At 35.9% G+C, this 20,190-nt stretch overlaps 1 protein-coding gene and 1 pseudogene across 2 annotated transcripts; one reads left to right on the top strand and one right to left on the bottom strand.

Moving 5' to 3' along the window:
• Nucleotides 1-684: 684 nt before the first annotated feature.
• LOC128025965 (MORN repeat-containing protein 4) lies at nt 685-4,256 on the bottom strand. Of its 2 annotated transcripts, none has more exons than XM_052612606.1 (5): nt 4,089-4,256; nt 3,616-3,694; nt 2,878-2,992; nt 2,652-2,761; nt 685-1,762 (listed from the first exon to the last, which is right to left on the bottom strand). In XM_052612606.1, the coding sequence occupies exons 2-5, from the start codon at nt 3,680-3,682 to the stop codon at nt 1,614-1,616; spliced, it is 441 nt and encodes a 146-aa protein (XP_052468566.1). In that variant the 5' UTR covers nt 3,683-3,694; nt 4,089-4,256; the 3' UTR covers nt 685-1,613. The 2 variants fall into 2 exon arrangements, with proteins under 2 accessions (XP_052468566.1, XP_052468567.1); XM_052612607.1 differs by lacking the exon at nt 4,089-4,256 and adding an exon at nt 3,843-4,021.
• Nucleotides 4,257-13,684: 9,428 nt separating this feature from the next.
• On the top strand, nt 13,685-19,622 carry LOC128025964 (NK1 transcription factor-related protein 2-like; annotated as a pseudogene).
• Nucleotides 19,623-20,190: the final 568 nt, after the last annotated feature.

Below are 20,190 nucleotides of genomic sequence, written 5' to 3'. Positions count from 1 at the left end.
AAAATGAGAAATGCATGCACAATATTGAATTCTATTTATTTAACTTCTGCATAACATATCTTTCAGTTGAAACATATGTAAAATGTTATAGTTTTGTCAATTATTCACTGTGCCAGTACAGGCCCATTGCTGTGAATAGTTTCCTGATGCATCGGATGACAAGGCTTAAGGTGGAGGCAACTGATATGCCCATGTGTGAGACTTGCGTCATCTGTGCTTATTATATAATGACAATCTGGCAGCCTGGAAGCAAACATTTGACCCGATATATTGTTGTTTATTAATCAACAATCCAGCTCTTCCCTTTGTAGTGTGTTTGGTTGCTGTATTAGAGATGTAATCCATGACCTGGTTTATCCAGTTCCCAAATTGATCCGTTGGCCTGGTGTCATGACGAGTTTTCCTGAGTGTCACTGGCAGTCTTGCTGATAGAAACATCACAGAGTGTGCCTATGAATCACTTAACACGCTCAGTTGTTCTATGATTAGAAAGCTTTTAGTCACATACAGTATGGTTTCATTTAGCGGTTGGAGCACTAGATAAGTGCTCTGTTCCATTCTGTGTCCTGTTAATATTCTGTTAACTGATTCCTGAGATCGGAATGACAGGCTACATAGATTCAAATATAAATGCTAATGTATTAAGAAATTAATTTGTAAAAAAAGAAAAAAAAAAAGATCAGGTGGTGTTTTCTGACTTTTATTTCAATTTTTATTTTTTTCATGTCAGTCTTTTGATTCTCTGCTCAAATAAATAACAGTGCAAAATGCTTTTTGGTGTCAGTACATTTTAGATGAAAGTGACTAAGGCTTCTGTCTGACACTGTGATGATTGAAACAGTAGTGAATTAGCAGTCCGTTTAGAAAATAAAGCAAACACAGTTAAATCAGTCATCAAACATATGAAATTAATGTATACCTGCCTAACAGCCCAATACTTTTTAAAATAATTTCAAATAGTTTTCTATAATGTACAAGAAGAATACAACTAAAAAGAATGTTACAACATCCCATACTCTGTTTGTAAATCATAATAATTTTAAATGAATGAAATGAACAAATATATATAAAAAAAAACAAAAACGCTTGAAAACATTCCCTCACTGCTGTTGTATATCAGTAACAAGATTTTAATCCAGCAATATTGACTTTTAATGCAAGAACTAAGGCAAATGTGCAATAAAGACAAACAAACAGTTACAACAGTAACAATACAGTCAAATCGCAGGCTCGTAAAGGCAAATTCCATTCATTTACCAAAATCATCTTCATCGGACCAGGCTTCTTTCCCTGCAATGGTGACTTGAGTTTATCCATGCCTCCATAACAAACGTACAGAATTTTGTGATGTTTTTAAGCCACAGAGGAAACCAAGGCAGAGCAACAATGTGAGAGAAATAGAGGTGTGTGGAATGGAAACACTTTCATCCATCCCTGAGGGTCTGATGGGTCTCACATATTTTTGAGCTCCGTTGTTTGGTGAAGGCAGAGATCACCCCTGAGCGCAGATCCACAGTCAGCTTTGACTTCATTTGTGACGCTGCAATCCGTAATGTGATTTGGGGCCTGATCTGAAAGCTGCAGTTAGGGGTGCTTTCACTGAGGTCAGTTTGTCATACAAGGAAGCCACGGGCAGTAGATGCCGAGTTCTTGGCTCTCTGCACCACAGCCTGACACTTTTCACGTTTCAGAAGCTTGTTGTTCTCAAACACTCCCTCATTCCGCGGAGCACCATGGGAACCATCTGGAAATGTCAGCAGCCCTATGAAAAAAGACCACATTTATTCATGTTAAAAATCTTCACACATTCTTAATCAAATGCCACATATATGAACAGTCTTAATTTTTAACATATACATACAAATTTGTGACTTAAATGTGTGAGGCTTCCGGTGTCCTCTGCTTCTAGTAATTTTAGCTCTATAAAAACTGAGGCTATGTTGATTGATATTGCAAAATAGTGCTGTATTTATTATAATATTTTATTAACATGATCATAAACATACTAGATTGTGATGCAAATTTGCTGTACTTTATTTTTCTAGTTATTTGGCTGCAGCGACTAATGAATGGGAAGTCTCACACATTCATAGAAAATAGCTTACTTCCACAATTCAAAACAATGTGGATATTTAAGAGCAATTCTGATACTGAATGTATTTTTACATGTACATATTTTCTTCAGTCGGAATGAATAAGTACTGTCGTTTGTGCTTTGCTGACATTTATATCAGAAAAGCTTTTTTTGTCCTGTTATAAAAAAAAAAAAAAGATGTTCACCCATTTTAAGACAGGGCTCACTCAGGTGTGCATTTCCAAAAGTAATGTTAGCTGTAAATTATGGTCGTACATTTCGTTGTTGCTGATATAGTTCATTGTTTCCCGAAACCGAACATTCGCAAAGCCCATCACAAACTTACGTGGATTATTACTACAGCTTTCAAACTGTGGTTAAAAGCATTGTTAGAAGTTAAAAGTTTCTTGTTAGTATAACTGTACGGACAATTGAGTATGTTGCATGGGAAATGCACCCCAGATCAACTGAGGTGTTTACATTAAGGCTTTTCAGTCCAACTGAGCCATTATTCCTATTATACCCAGATCATTTGGGTGCATGCAAAATATTTGTCAAATTATGGTGGAATATTTACCATATCCTTCCACACGGCCACTTTTGAATTCCCCTTCAAATTTCATCCCGTCGAACCTGCAGAAGATTCCGACCCCTTGGAATTTTCCCTGGGCAAATTCACCCTCGTACCTGTTGACCAGAAATGGTGCTGTTTTCCACATGACTAGTCTCACAGTGTCACTGCCAGCATGTTCGTCTCAGTTTAAGTAGGTAAGTATTTTGAATCTGATCACATGCTCACTCACCTGGATCCATCGGGAAAGACTAACACCCCTGATCCGTGGAACAGGCCATTCTCAAAGTGACCTTTATAACAGGTGCCATCAGCAAACTTCAGCTCACCTTTACCGTGCCTCCGACCTGCACAACAAAACACGCTGCTTCTTAAATGAACACTCAGTTTTAATCCAGTATACTAATGCTACAGACAGTGTTCTTTTGTGTTAATGGCTCTGATAATTAGTACTATAATTAGAATGTCATTCGTATATTACATAAGCCGCTTGGATCATTATGCAGTGCGCTACAATTCCTATCAGAAAAACACAAATCTTATGAACATGTTTAGGCATGTTAATATATCTACTCCGGCTATTTCCTCAGATCACAAATAAATAAATTATAGATTAATATAGAAGAAAAAAATGACATGTTCTGACAAATATAAAGCTCTTTTACAAGGTTTCACATCTGTGTCCCTTGTAAACATTTTAAGACATACAGTACAATTAAAAACAATTATGCTGTATTTCTGTAGCAATCAAATCCATAATCCAAATTATAAAAGAAGATCATTTCTATAAATTTAAGTCAGTCCTATTGGTAGTTAGCAATGCAAGAGCTGCCAATATTGTTTAGCACTGCATAGAATGTATATCTAGTTGATCAATCTAAAATAATTCAATACCTTTTATTATGGCATTCAAATATGTAATTGTTTTGACAAATAGAAATTGAAATTACAAGAATCAAATCAATCTTGCCTTCCTTCCATTCTCCTGTATATTCTTCTCCGCTGGAATAAGTGAAGGAGCCCCTGGTTAATGTCATACCTCCACCAAGCTAAAGACGAAACAAATGAATATTAAGGTTTAAGAATTAACATAACAGAATAAAATGACTATAAACAGTGGGAGACCGAGTCAATTATTTCATATATTTATGCATAATAAAATAGTAAATAGAACATGACCAGTGCCAACACACAAACCTTATTATGGTGTGCTGTATTAGTGCTCAGTCTAATAAAGCGGGACACAGGGTAGCTGACTTGCACCCATCACTGTAACGTTATAATTAATAGGGTAGCGGGTCATTTACACTGAACACGTTAAAACATTTACGCACTGAAAGAAAGCAGCGGCAGCGGTGACGTCATCCCGCCTCTTATTCACAGCCCTTGTTAACCCTTTTTGACGCTATTTCACGGCAGTGAAACGATGAAGAAATCTTTTACCTGTTATGTTTCTGTGCAGTCTCAAGAGCATGAAAACCCTTCGTTTTATCCAGCGGATCCGCAGAGGCAGAAACGGCTCTGGCTCGCCGGTGTTTACGGTTCCTCTCTCTGAATCTCTCTCCCCTAGAAGATCTCGCGTTGCTTCTCTCAGCTGTGGATGTGTACTGAGCGCTGATTGGCTGATCAATGGCTGTCTTCTCTAGGAATGTAACTCGGACTCGTTAGTGCTGTTTACTAAGGCAAGTACGAAGTATCTCCGTTTCTGCTGCTCACTCTTTAGCTTTGGCTTACTCAGGACTTATTTTTTGACTCGATGCAGTAAAAAAGCACCCAGAACATCTTAGCAACAGCCGGTCGCCAAGACAGTGACAGGCATTGTTAAAATGTTGGTTAGATTTTTTTGATACAGGTATTATGTTATACGAACGTACCGCTAACAAAATAATAATAATAATAATAATAACTATATATATATATATATATATATATATATAGATATAGATATAGATAGATAGATAGATAGATAGATAGATAGATAGATAGATAGATAGATAGATTTGATAAATAAACTTAAAAATGGCCAAGGGTTATGGCCAATTTTTTTTTTTTTTTTTTTTTTTTTTTTTCCCATTCATGAACCTATTATTAGTGAAGGCTTTAACATATATTTTATTATTTATCTGAGGAACTCAATGTAATCATGCCTACACTACAAGACGCTATTTGAAATGTGTATCATGATTGCCCCAAAGGGATACAGTTTATTTGCCACACGATATAGAAATCTACCTTATACCAGGGCATGTATTCAGATTGTATTGGTTAAGTTGTCACACTGTAAAAAACAAAAAAACAAACAAAAAATGTTTTTATATATAATTACATAAATAAATAAATAACAACAGTAATTGGTACTGGTAATTTTCTGCCAAAACATTAGTCTATCCATTATCATTAGGCCACCCATATCATTTTAAGGACATTTCTGTTACTCTAAAAACACAATGCAATGCAGTGAATATTTTTTAATTCAGAATAAACACCTATAAAAATCTATATGGAAAATGCCTTCTTATTAATGCAGTATATAATGCCCCATATATTTTTTATTATTTATTTATTTTTTAGACTGTCTTTATTTTGACTTCTTACAGTTAGTCTATCCTGGTTTCCCATGAAGCACTCTCACTCTCTTTTCATCTCTCAGGTCTTTAAACTGGACCGCTGTCATTGCATCCCACAGAGATTCAAACGCATATGCCCTGACAGCTGATCTCTTCATAAAACACAGCACCACATGGAGCCATTTATGACCATCGCTATAAACACCAATAGGTTGGTAATGAGAAATGCCAATAAAAATCTCACCCTGGAGATCTATTACCTTTAATGTTAAAGATAAGTGGTTCTCACTTCCAAACAACGCAAATCCCATTTCTTAAATATGGTGCAATATGTCAAAAGCTGTCAGTGCAAAGTGGGCAAATATAACCACGCATGGATTAATTTACCAATTTCTTTGTGTTTGGATGTGTGTATTTATAGTCAACCTTCTAAAATAATTAATGGTAGCTAAAACCATACCAATTGTAAGGTAACTGATTGTCTATAGAGGTTTTCACCCTTCATTGCTTTAACCTAAAGACCATGTACAAGCACTCACACACTGTGATTGGGGTATAATTTGGTCTCTGATGATTGTCCTTCACTGGTAGTTAATCAGAATGGCAATAATGCCCCAAGGTCCATATGTCCATATGCCCTAGAGTCACAGGATGGGCCCTGCAGGCATCAGTACACATGAGTGACCAACCAGCACATCATGAGGACTGACCACACTACAAGCACACATCATTGCAATATAGAGTCTGCTCTCCTTGCAAGAAAAATTGCAAAGGTCAACTTCTAAAGCAGGAAGGATGGTGGAACAGTTGTTGATGAGGGTCGTATCACTGACCGAGCTTAAACTGACCTATAATTCTCTGCAAGCCATATAACATATGAGAAAAGTTTGTCGTACGTGATCAGTGCATCTAACATCAAGGTTAGACAAGTCACGCTATCATGCTCCCTGAGTTGAGAGAGGCTTTTATTTCATAAGCAATTGCATTATCCATGAATCTGTCCATCTCTGTGATAAAAAAGATAGGATTATTAAATGACATAGTTGTTGCTGCAAATCAAAATTTACTTTCATCTGTCAAGGCCAGACATAATCATGTACTTTATTTTAACTGAAGTGCCATTTTTATTTATCAGCAATTAGTCGGTATAGAAAGCATGATACCGTAACATCATAAATTGGTTTACCATGTGATATTTTATGTTCTTAGTCGATTTTATATAAAATAATTTATTTATGAACATAAATACAGCTAACTTACTTACATAGTTATTTAAACTACTGTTGCGTGTAAATTTTTAGATGAAAAATTATATTTTTGAATTATATGAAATATTTGATTATTAATGATATACAATATTGTACATGTATGTCTTATATCTATAAACATCATTGGGACATTTTATCAGAATAATATTGCATAATTAGAAATTTCTTTCAGTGTTTCTTTCAGTGTTTATCCTAGGAATTTGTATTTAAAATGACAAAAGGGATTAGCATTACTTTGTGCAATTTAGAAGTACATAGGCCTACTGAAAAAATATAAATGTTTGAACTACACGAGGAAGCACAAGGTCAAGTCTGGGTCTGGAGGAGAAGTAATTTTGTGTGTGATGTTATACTATTCTGCTGTGTTGTTTTAAGAATACATTTTACAGTATTGAAACATGCACATGTACGCACACTTTTTGCTCATGGCATAGTTGTAGACCTTCCTGGGTGAAAAAGAACTGAGAAGGAATGAGAGCAGAGTCACTGGGGGAAATGGCTGGTGAAGACTATTGATTAGTAAGAATTGGCTGATCCAGCGCTCAGTATAGCAATTATACTGGTGTCAACAAAGAGCAAAGCTATGAAAGACCTCCACCTCTGCCTTCTACAGCATATGATCAGACGTAGAGTACATCCCTTCTCCGTGAAACTGCTGATGGGCATTTCATGACAATCAAAATGAATTTATTCTTGAGTCCTGGAACTAAACATGCTACAGAACTGATTAACAGAAGGTTAATCAAAACATTATTTGGGGGTAATCTCTTAAACTTAATCCTTTACGTTTGGTTCAAATTCCTTATATATATATATATATATATATATATATATATATATATATATATATATATATATATATATAGACACACACACACACACACACACACACACATTTACTGGCCTTTTTATAAGGTATACCTTGCTAGTACTGGGTTGGACTCCCTTATGTTTTCAGAACTGCCTTAATTCTGTATGGCATAGATTCAACCAGGTGTTGGAAACATTCCTCCGATATTTTAGTCCATATTGATACGATAGCATCACGCAGTTGCTTCAGATTTGTTGGCTGCACATCCAAAATGCGAATCTCCCGGGATGGACGTGGTCAGGGACAATACTCCGGTGGGCTGATGCTCCGGTACTTAGGGGCCCAAAGTTTGCTAAGAAAATATCCCCCACACCATTACACCATCACCACTATTTTTTGGAATAGCTTGTATGTATTTTAATTAGGGCTGGTAATTTAACTCGTTAATTAGATTAATTATTATGGAGAAAAATAACACATTAAAATTATTAACACATTTAATGCACTTGTCCCGCCCCAGACCTATGTGGATCATTTACTATTTCCTACAGTAGATTGATGACTAATCAAGAAATTGTTCCAAGGACAGCCAGTTTTAGGGGTAGTAAATAATCATAATGAGTGATAAAAATATAATTGTAATAAAATTAAATGGTACATTTGAGCTTAGAAAACTTCCAGTGATCATTTCTGATTAATTTCAAAATGTAAAGATTACCTTAATTGTAACATAATTGCAGATAAATTTGTGGGACACATTTTCTCACGTCTCAAGAATAAGTACATGCCAATTCTAAGTTTTGCACTTTTGCAAATTTTGGAAAAGCATCACCAACAGAACAATCTGAAGGTGAGGGAACCGTAGGATAATTCCTGTGTGTGTTGAAGGGACAAACACAATCTGTTTCCTCCACAAATAGAGATGCATTCAGATCTGCCTCCTTCCACTCCATCAGCCATGCCTGACCAGTTCTACTCAGTATCTCTCTCTCTCTGAACAGCCATAACCATTAATCCCAGACACCCCTATTTATACTGCCTAATTGCGATGAGTATGAATTATCAATTATAGTGAGTACCTAATTGCCCTTCATAAAGTCAGCCTCCCCCTGGCTTTAAAGGGGGCTGTTTAAATAATGTTACTAATAGCTCTCTTCTTTACATGGAGAATATATCTTCATTTTTGAGCTCGCAGAGCGTGAGAGTCGCTCGTAATTTAAAGGGGCAATTGAGAAAAGGCATGCAGGTGGTTCCAGGGGGACTCGTTAAGATTTAATGAATTATGAAGCGACCTTCTGCGAACAATGAGCAATCAATGGAAGTGCTGAGTGACAGAACATCACATTGACTGCAGCCCATAACCTCAAGACCATGTGTAATTCTTTCTTTTACACTCTACATTAGCAGTGCACTAACCCGAGTGTCCATTCACAGAAGACTGTGATTATGCTGCAGTCCTAAAGGCATCCTCTCTTTATGTATAGCATCTGGGGATGCACTTGATCTCAGCCAATGAAGTCTGGCACCTCTGCATACATTTAGTATGTGTATCTCTAAACACCTGACACAAAACATAGATGTGTGTGCATTTCCATTGTGACATACGCCAATAGAAATTTGCTCTGCTAATGGAATCCTGTCATTTCTACTGACAGTGAAAGACCACAGCAGACATGGGGAAAGGCAGAAGTAAATTCAGGTTCTCAGAGGAGATTTCCCTTCCCCCAATGTCACATAGTTAAGTTAGATTTTTTAGGAAGACCATTTTGTTTGATGGCCAACTCATTTTATGTAGTTTTCCAATAGTCTCAATGCAATTTTGTGGCATTGAATTATATTCTATCGAGGGCCAGTGTCAAATCTTTTTTCAATTCACCACTTTGTGTTTTTATTGACAATTTAAAGATTTTGTTTGTTCTCTGTTTGTTTCTTTCAGAAATAGAGACTTATTCTATTTAGCTTTTGTTAAGTGTACAATTATTTAATTTGTTTTGATTTATTTAAGAATTTTATTTATGAGAAATTGTAATTTTCCACCAGCCCCTCTTGGAAAATATTCTATTCTATTATATTCTATTCTATTCTATTCTATTTAAGGTCAGTGTCATTTCTTTTTTCATTCACCACTTTTGTGTATTTATTATAAATATTATTTGTGTTTATTTTTTTTACAAATAGAGACTGATTCCATTTTGCTTCTATTACATTTAAAGGTATTTTATTTGTTTCTTTTTATTTAAGGAATATTGTTTAGGAAAAAATTACCATACCAGCCCCAGTTTTTGAATAAATTCTATTCTATTCTATTCTATTGCGGGCCAGTTTCAAATATTTTTGCATTCACCATATTGTGTTTTTATGGACAATTTAAAGAATTGTTCTCTGTTTTTTTTTTTTTTCACAAGTAGAGACTGATTCTGTTTAGCTTTTGTTAAGTGTAAAATAATTTTATTTGTTTGGATTAATTTAAGGAATTTTATTTATGAGAAATTTTATCCATAATGTAATTTTCCACCAGCCCCATCTTGGAAACTATTCTATCCTGTCCTGTCCTGTTCTGTTCTTTTTTAGGGTCAGTGTCAATTTTCATTCAACTCTTATGTGTGTTTATAGACAAATTAAATATTTTATTTGTGTTTGTTTCTTTCACAAGTAGTGACCGATTCCATTTAATGTCTATTAAGTTTAAAGTTATTTTATTTGTTTGCATTTATTTTAGGAATTTTATTGAGGAAAATTTTTTTACCATAACAGCCCCAGTTTGAAAATTAATTATATTCCATTCTGTTCTGTTCTACTCAGGAACTGTGTGAAGCTTCATTTCAGCAAATATATTATGGTTAGATTCTCTGAAGTTGTTTCTTCTGTCATTTACATGCTTTGGCTGTAGTGATAGCTGTCATTTAATCATGTACAAAGTCTGTAGAGTGAACTGACCTTTACCTCAGGGAAAGAGTGTGTGTTTGTGAAAAGAAAACCAATGTGTGACAGTGTCCCCTGGTGTAATTGCCCTATTTTGCTTTGATCCAGGTCCTGAACAAATCACCCAGCCACTTTCCACATCTGCTGCATGTCAGCATCTGCCAGACGCACTCACCCGTCCCGGACGCTGCCAGCAAGCCTTACACCTGCTGCTGAACAGGTAGAACCGTTAACAAACAATGCTGCCGACCTTGTGTTCGGCCTAGACGTCCTAAAACATCACTCTCATAATTCCCAAAAGTTTTGGTGTAATTCTTTCTGTCCAGTTTGTTTTTGGTGCTTACATGCTATGAGTACAGCAATTGACCCTTCGTAAAGACACGCCTCCCTTAGTTACTGTTCCTACGTCTGACAAGCCATGGGGCTTGCATGCCACACATCGTGTTCTTACGCAGTGAAATACATACAGCATGAAATAAACATGAATTAGCATTAGAAGAGGTCTTGTTTTCACCACAAAAATACATCAATACACACCATTTTTTAAGTTCAAGTCCACCGATGTAAATCTACTCTTTCTGGTTTTGTTTGTCGGACAAAATGGCTGATTTAGTGTTATGACTGATCAGATCACCTGTCAATCAAACTCCTGGCGAAGGGTCAGTTGGTTTCCAGTTCTTTTGTGTTCATGCATTTAATAGGATTCAGAGGCTTTTGACCACTGTAGACAAGTACTAGCAATTTATTTTTTAGATAAATCTTAACTATTCTGTAAATTAAATTTTTTATATATATATACTTTTTTTTTTTTTTAAGGAAATAGGCAGCAGCAGGAAGGCAGCAAAAGAATACTATCAAAGTTTTAGGAAGTTCAAGTTTTAGGCTTGGGTTCAATGCAAATTAAATAGGACTACACACACCAATCATACTTGACTAAATTACAGTGTAAAGACAGCTGTAAATAGTTAAGTAAATGCATTGATGATGAGAATAATCCCAATTCTGTATGCAAATAGGTGTACAAAAGTAGACCAATCACAAATCTGTATGCAAATATTATGATGATGCCATAGGTGTAAATACATATTTTTTTCTTCTTTTTTTTTCTTTCTTTTTTTTACTTGCTGAATAACTTGATCAAGAATAACAAGGTTTATAAAACCTTAAAAGCACAGCTAAGGCTTAAATTATCTATACAACAAAACAGAAAGATTGAGGACAATCAAAGCAATGCTGTTTCACTGTAACAAGCTTTGCTTTTAGAGACAGATAACTCTTTACACCCCTTATAAGATTTTTAAAGTCTACTTTCCACATTTTAAGATTTTTAGTGCTCTGAAGTTGTAATCTTCAAAAGAGAAGATTACATTTCAGCAGTTTCCCATTCTATTGTCTGTCTGCACTCTGGATAGGAATCAAGGGACAAAGCCAAACAAAGAGTAAATGCCCATCCGTAAACAGAGCTCCACTTCAAGACGAGACTACATGAATGATCCGATGTTTAGCAGATCTTCCTGGTGCTCTGATGGGTTTATGGGTCAGGAGGTGGGGAAGCTGGAACAGTGGGGAGGTTTGTCTGTAAGTGTGCCCCTCTCCCCAGGCATTGCACACAAAAGTATTCTTCTTGGCTGCTGCAGCTGCTGTCCTCAGATTCTCCACCTTACTTCTTGTATGTTCTTTATCTCCAGTACCTGAGACTACGTTGTGCCCCCTGGGCCACACTTTTGTGCTCTGGTCTTCTGTAAACAGATGTGCATAGTGTCAAGACTGCAGAAAGGAAGTTGTAAACTTGCAGGAAAGACTTCAGCCCCTATTCTTATGGAGCTCACTCAATGCAGGCTGCATAAATATGCTAATGCAAGCAAACAGTCCCTGTTCAGACAGTGAGCGTCTGAAGTTTGACCATGTTGCAACCACAAAATATACACTGCAGGCTGCCAGCAAACAAATACAGTTGAATGGTGGTGCATGGGAGGTTAAGTCAATCTGTTTCATGAAGTATAGGAGCAGAATCAACATCTGTCATCTGAGAAGTGGACAAAGGATTGATGCAGCGTTTGCACATGTGTGTGTGTGTGTGTGTGGTATTCTGACAATGCACTTGTCTTTTTGATTTACTATAGATATTTTCTCACTTAAAGCCACTTAAACATTGAATTTCATTGCAGTAGAAACATAACTAAGTGATGTGCTTTTCTCATGTTTTCTATTCTTTTTGCAATTAATTTTTAGTAGATTTATGAAGTTAGTTGACTTCAAGTTCACAGGTGTAGTTAATCTTTATAATTCCCCTTAAAATATTTTCCTTTAAAATGTTGATATATTTTATTGAATGCAATGCTATTTATACTTTCTTAAATGTTAGTTCAACCAAAACTGAAAATTCTTCATATATATATATATATATATATATATATATATATATATATATATATATATATATATATATATATATATATATATATATATATATATATATACATATATATATATATATACATATATATATGTATATGTATATGTATTTTTTTTTTTTTTTTGGTCCAAACGTGATTGGGCTCCATTGACTTAACTGTAAGGCATTTTAAAATATATATTTTTTATGTTAATTATCCATTTAAGTGTGGCCCCTCTAAATATCAAAGACTTTCATGTATTTTATGCTAGTTTAAGCTTTCCTGTCTTGGGAAATGAGTCAGTAGCTTATGTTATATTTTATTTTAATGTATGTATATGTTTTGGTAAATAGACTAGCAGAAGTAAATCACTAGCTAGATAATGAAACAGAAGCGCTTTGAAGGAGAGCTCCTCATTTATCAGTGCAGGACACACGCTTATTGATTCATCCCAAGCTTTGGCAGATTGATGCCACGTTGTGAATGTGAAGATACTGGCTTAAGCTATTGACTATGAAATAAGCCAACACACTCTACTGAAACCATATAATTTATTTGCCAGAAAAAAATATCATTGACAGCAAAATTGGCAATGATAATATTTCTAATTTGTTACTGAAAGGCTGATTTTATTGTCGGGAGTAACAAGGATTGAAGGATAGAGATATTTTTAATTACTGTCATTTACTGTCATATGACAGAAATCAATGTCAATCTTTGATAAGTACACTTAAGTATTATATAACTCACTCAAAAACCCTTTACAGTGTAAAAAGAAAAAAAAATTCTTGCAAGTGTTCTTTGTTAAACATATAGGCTACTGTGCAAACGATCACTGAAGAGTATAGCTAAGGATTAGATGCAACAGTTTCTTGAGTTATGTCACTTGTCAGTCTGGGAATTCGTCCGTGTTGTAGCCTATTGATTGAAATGAGCGCAGGTTTAAGTACCGAATGCTCTCAGCCAATCGAAAGGGATCCCATTAAACGCTCGTGTTCACGCGTCTCCTCTAATGGACCTGTTAAAGAGCTCAAGCACACCTTCATCCACTGATATCTGACCGCAGCGCCTCAGATCCGACCAGAAGCTGCCTTCACTTTCTGTGTCTTGCTTTGTAAGAGAATACAGAAATAAGATATCAGAAATACTACTGGAAATTGGAAAATGCTTGAATATCAGGAGTCCGCAGTGAAAGCAACATCAGGTCATCGGATTTCCTTTTCGATTGTTGACATACTGGATCCTAAAAAGTTCTCAAGTAAAAAATCGCATGCTGTGTCGGAGAAAGAACGGACGTCATCTTCAGGTGACACGGAATTGGGAAGTTTGAAGGAATGGCGCAACGGGAAAGAAAGTACTGAGCTTTCAATCTGCAAAAACATAGGTGAGGATATATGATAAATAATAATAACCAAAACAGTGTAAAAATTAGACCCTTTTTTTTATAAAGGGGTCAACTTTTAAAATAGTTTCTCAATGTTTGACGACATTCAATTAAACGTTGTCTCGCATTTTAAACTAAACACTAGCTAATATATTTCTGATGTGTAACTTTGATGATGTAACAAATAATACTGCATGTTTTGTTGATACACTGTCAGATACAGGCAGCGATCTAGCAGCTGTTACTATGGTTACTACGTACCTCCTGACGATCGCGACTTCTGTACACGACTTGTAGTCCACCTTTTTAGGTTACTGAAACATTGTTTTATAATGATTTTGAAACGTGCCACATATAAACTTGTATGTTCAAATAATGCATATTTTTGAGACCTCCGCAACCGTTTTCTTTAGAGGATAGGCTATGCCTTTTAGAAGTGCCATATCCTTTACAATTCTGAGAAGAAAAAAAACATTCTTATTGTAGGCTATTATAAAATAGCCTAAGAGTTTGAATGTATTTTCACATAGGCTATAGAAAAAATACATTATGGTTAAACATCATAATTTCAGCTGTAGATATCCTCCAAACAGATCTTTTCTGTCATTTTGTGTCATTAGGTGGTAGAATTTGACCTTCCCCTCATTTCCAAGACTGCGTTTTCTTCAAGCAGCCGCCGCGGAGTAAGTGATTGCCACTGGGACAGTCAGGGCAGATAATTGTTTAAATCGTCCCACTGAGGATGCCTGCGCTCACTTTGATCGATATCCCATTACTGGATGCTGCATATCTCCCTCCAGCAGCTTGCGGCTCCAAACTTCGAACCCCTGCCATGTCTGATCCCAAATATCGTTCGATTAAAACTTCCCTTTAAATAGATGACATTTATCGATCTGCCGACAAATATACGGTATTTATGAAACTCCATTAGCGCGTCATGGCTGAATGGCAAAGCTGGATTTAACTAGGGTTTCTTTCCACAACATGACATTTGAGGCGATTTGTAATTTGAAATTGTTGAGGGATCAGTTTTTTCTTAAAAATCCTCACAGTTAGAACCTCCCCCTATTCCTGAACACGACATTTATACAGCACCCCTCACATTTTTTTTTTCATTGTCAGCACATTTATAGATGCCAGATACTTTTCTTCCGCTAATCACTGGACAAGATTTATTATCTTGATCTTATGTTTATTGTCATTTTTTATTTGTTATTTATTTTAATTTTTTTTTTACTAGGGCCTTACTTCACTAATAAAAAAAATGTGCAGCCTAACTATTATTAGGCTAATTCAGAAGAATTAAAATAATAAAAAAAACTCGTAGAAGACTTCGGATTTAGGCCAATTTTACTCTAAAATAGCCTAATAATTAGTAGCCTTTCACCCAAAGCACCAATCAGAACGCTCTGCAACCTTATAATTTCACAACAAACTTTAAAAAAAAAAACTTAAAGTTAAAAACTTAAGTTAAGGTTAAAGCTTGTTCAGTAAATAATTGTTTTTATTATTTATTTATTATTTTATTATTATTATTTATTTTTTGACAGGTGATCAATCAACTGATGACCATCAAAGTTGCGTCAGACTCCATCCTCCTGATCCAGATGTTGACTTGGACTCATCAGCCTCGCTCAGAAATGTAAGATCGGGCTTTTCTTGTGAAGAAGCGGAGGCAGGAGAAGAGTATGAGGCGCCGTGTAGGATTTAAATCAAACTTCGCTTATCAATACATACATAAAACACGTGCATATACACCTATAAATTACTCGCATATACATGCATACTACTGAATGTTCAAAAATACATATATAAAATACACGTGAACACTAATATGAAATCGATACCAATACATATAATGTTAGCAATGTATGCATACACACTTGTGAATAACTTGCGTATACATATAAACTTGACACGTGCATACACCTACAGACACTCACATATACATATTAACTTGATCCATGCATATACACCTATTAAACACTCGCACATACATATAAACTCGCTGCATACAAACACAACTGCACATACTCGCACATACATATAAACTTGATCAGTGCATATACACCTATTAAACACTCGCACATACATATAAACTCGATGAGCGCATACACATCCATAAAACACTCGTGCATACAAAAACAATAACATTTACTACCGTATACAGTTCAGATGAGAAAAACATGTGTACATGTATATATGCGAGTGATTTCATATGTGGATGTGCGTGAATTTTCAGTATAAACGGAAGGCATTTCAGTGTAAACGGAAGGCGTTTCAGTTTAAAAGGAAGTCGTTTAAGCGTGTACGGAAGTAACCTGTCTAAATACCGCATTTGCAATCATGGACCGGGATTGTGCTACACCTGAAGCATTTTGCGGAATGTTCTTTTTTCGCCCACTATTATAAGATCAATTACCATCAGTTTGTGTTGCCTGCTCACCTGCAGTCTCTGTCTGCAGTCAGAAACACAATCTGAATCGCGCACTTTGTTTCGGCCTTCGAGCCCTGGTGGCATACAAAGCATCAATAACACCGCAAACGATGCGATCATCCGCCGGCGAAGTTCACCGTGATATCACACTTGTCAGTGGTAAAGTAACTGGCAGTTTCGATCTAGAAAAAGGTGAGAATTTCATTTCTATGCAATCTTCACGAAATAACTTCCAAACGCTATGCAAGTTAACGTTACACACACACATACACAGAGGGAGAGAGAGAGAGACAGTTTTGCCTCTAGTTAAAAAATATAAAATGTGTTCCCAACTAAGTCCCACTAGTGAACTTAGCCATTTTCAGAATTAAGTGTTTAAGCTATTTGCACAGAATCGGAATATCATAACTTCATAATATAGTGAGTATGTTTGCAAATATTTTGAACAAAACAAAATAAAAGCGATCCATGTGTCATACAGATCTATCGTGGCTGTGTTGTCACATGACAAGCATGACGCGTCGCCATGGAAACATTAAGGCGGTACATTCTAAAATAACGGTCGCCTAAAGAAACTCACGCTGGGGCTCAGCTAGAATATTTTAAACTCATGTGCGAAAGGGTTTTATTTCTGAAAATGGCTAAGCTCAAGTGGGACTGGGACTATTTCGTGAAGATTGCATAGAAGTGAAATTGTGAAATTCTCACCTTTTTCTAGATCGAAACTGCCAATTAACTTACTGCTGACGAGTGTGATATTATGGTCCTTGAACTCGCCGGTGTTATGAAATGTTCAGTGTCTGAGATATTTGGTGTCATTGAGAATAAAGGACTATATATAAAGACTCATATGCAGTAACAACTATTTAACTTTTTTTTTCTCCTTAAAAAAGGTTTCACATGGAAGTGCATGAGAGCCTACAGTTCATGTGGAGAATGTTTGTTTGTAATTAATGTATATGTTACAAATCAGCAGAGTTTGATACTTGCACTTCTGCCTGTTATTTTGTTCCTAGTTTGCAGAAGCTCTTCTAATGGGGGAGACTCATTCTCAAGTTATATATGAGCCACTACTGCACACATACATGAAGACATGGGTAAACCCAACCTTCTCAGAATTAAGTTTTTTTATTATCTGATGCAGGGGATGGTGGATGTGTACTTAATCAGTGTAATAGTTAAACATCATATGCAAAAAAAAAAAAAAAAAAAATTGTTTGATACAAATTTTGTATTATTAACCAGTTTTAAAGTTTTACTACATTCTGTTCCTGAAATCCACAATTTTGAAATCAAGATAATCAAAGGTAATCAAATCAAGCACGTCCTAATAAAACATGTTTCGTGAATAAAGGGTATTGTAAAAAAAAAAAAAAAAAAAAAAAAAAAGAGCATGGTCTGTGGACAATTCATCTCAAAGTGCACCACAATGCAGTATATGATTAAAGACAAAAACAAAGTGTATAAAGACATTTTACAACCTTTTTTTAACTATAGAGTACATTTTATCTACTAAATGTATCAGTTTTGGGAAAAAAGAAATTTGATCAAGAATCTTCCAGTTCATGTGTGTGTGTATATATACATATAACATTCCGATTTCGTTTTGTTATTAAAAACTTTTTTTTTTTGAATGACTGAGCAAACGATTAGGAATGACACAGATCCCTGTCCATAATTGCAAATTTGGTTACTTCCGTTTACACTGAAATGCCTTCCGTTTATACTGAAAATTCACGCACATCCACATATGAAATCACTCGCATATATACATGTACACATGTTTTTCTCATCTGAACTGTATACGGTAGTAAATGTTATTGTTTTTGTATGCACGAGTGTTTTATGGATGTGTATGCGCTCATCGAGTTTATATGTATGTGCGAGTGTTTAATAGGTGTATATGCACGGATCAAGTTTATATGTATGTGCGAGTATGTGCAGTTGTGTTTGTATGCAGCGAGTTTATACGTATGTGCGAGTGTTTAATAGGTGTATATGCATGGATCAAGTTAATATGTATATGTGAGTGTCTGTAGGTGTATGCACGTGTCAAGTTTATATGTATACGCAAGTTATTCACAAGTGTGTATGCATACATTGCTAACATTATATGTATTGGTATCGATTTCATATTAGTGTTCACGTGTATTTTATATATGTATTTTTGAACATTCAGTAGTATGCATGTATATGCGAGTAATGTATAGGTGTATATGCACGTGTTTTATGTATGTATTGATAAGCGAAGTTTGATTTAAATCCTACATGGCGCCTCATAGAAGAGAGGATCACTCCAGCGCCGGATGATCTGTCGCGTGAGCGGCGGCGTCGGTCAGATCACAGCTGCGCGAAGCCGCGGCGCGCCAGAACCGCGTTCACGTACGAACAGCTGATGGCCCTGGAGAACAAATTCCACACTACGCGTTATTTATCCGTGTGCGAGCGCCTAAATCTCGCGCTGTCTCTGAGCCTGACCGAAACCCAAGTCAAGATTTGGTTCCAGAACCGAAGAACCAAGTGGAAAAAGCAGAACCCTGGTGCTGAGAGTTCCCTGCAATCCGCCACGAACTCTCTACCCAACATCAGCCCTACCTGTGGGTCCACATCTGCCCTCCACCCTCCATTCAGCACCGGGAACTTCTTCTTTCATTCTGGTCCGGTGCACCTGGCATCTTCCGGTGGGCTTTTCAATCCGTTTTTGCCCGATGGTTTTCTCCAGCCAGCATTCTTCCCCCCACACTTATGAAATCTGGAAGCAGGAATGATCGTAGACTACGTGTAAATGTGAATTCATAAAGTGGATTACTTGTTCAGAGATCCTCAGCAGGATGGGATTGGCTTTGGCTTGATGTAATAATTGATTAGGCCTAAAAATATTTATAGCTGTTTTCTCTGATAGTTAAGATGGATCCAACTCTGGGCCTCAAGAATGATAAATCTGAAAGATCTGCTCACACAAACGCAATAGATAATCTGAGAATCAAATCATGGACTGGCCCACACTGGCAACTGGATTGTATATATTTATTTTTATTTTGTATATATAGTTTGTGTAAACAGTTTGATACATTACTGTGGATTTATAGCATCAACAACTTTAAGTAACTTGGATTTAAAGATATTGATGTTCTTTACAGTATGTAGAACCACGCTAAAATCATCAGTAACAATAAAATGTGAATGAAGGTATTTTCTTTCTTTTTTTCCTTTTTTATCAGACGGATATAGACAACGTATATCGATCACCCTGAATCTCTATAATAGACAGTAGATTATTTATTTTGTCTACACCAATACATCACGTCTATTCTCTTCATTAGCACTAGGAGGCGTCACGTGAAAACTTGTAGAAAAGATGGAGAGACTTAATATATGGTGACTGCGATTAATAGCATCCAAAACAAAAGTTTGTGTTTACATATAAATACACACACACATACATGTAAATAGGACTATATATACATGTGTGTCTGTGTGTGTGTGTACATATATTGCATAGTGCACACATACACACACACATTATGAAAAAAAAAAAAAAGGTTACATTATGCCATTAGTCGGGATTAATCATTTTCTAAGTATGCATATGCATTTCTAAGTATAAACATTTCTAAGTATGGAATTTTCAGTATGCAGACAGGGAACACTGACTTTCAGACTGCTCCGTATATTGTGCACAGTTAGCAGTTTTTTTGTATAGATCAATGGAGCAGCAGGAATAACAGCTCTAAAGTGTCCGAGATCAAGAGGGCCTGGG

The sequence above is a fragment of the Carassius gibelio genome, chromosome A13 (genome assembly GCF_023724105.1).
Source record: "Carassius gibelio isolate Cgi1373 ecotype wild population from Czech Republic chromosome A13, carGib1.2-hapl.c, whole genome shotgun sequence".
NCBI classification, from domain to species: Eukaryota; Metazoa; Chordata; class Actinopteri; order Cypriniformes; family Cyprinidae; genus Carassius; species Carassius gibelio.
Note: the sequence above shows the minus strand (reverse complement) of the source record. Positions and strands in the feature narration are given on the sequence as shown.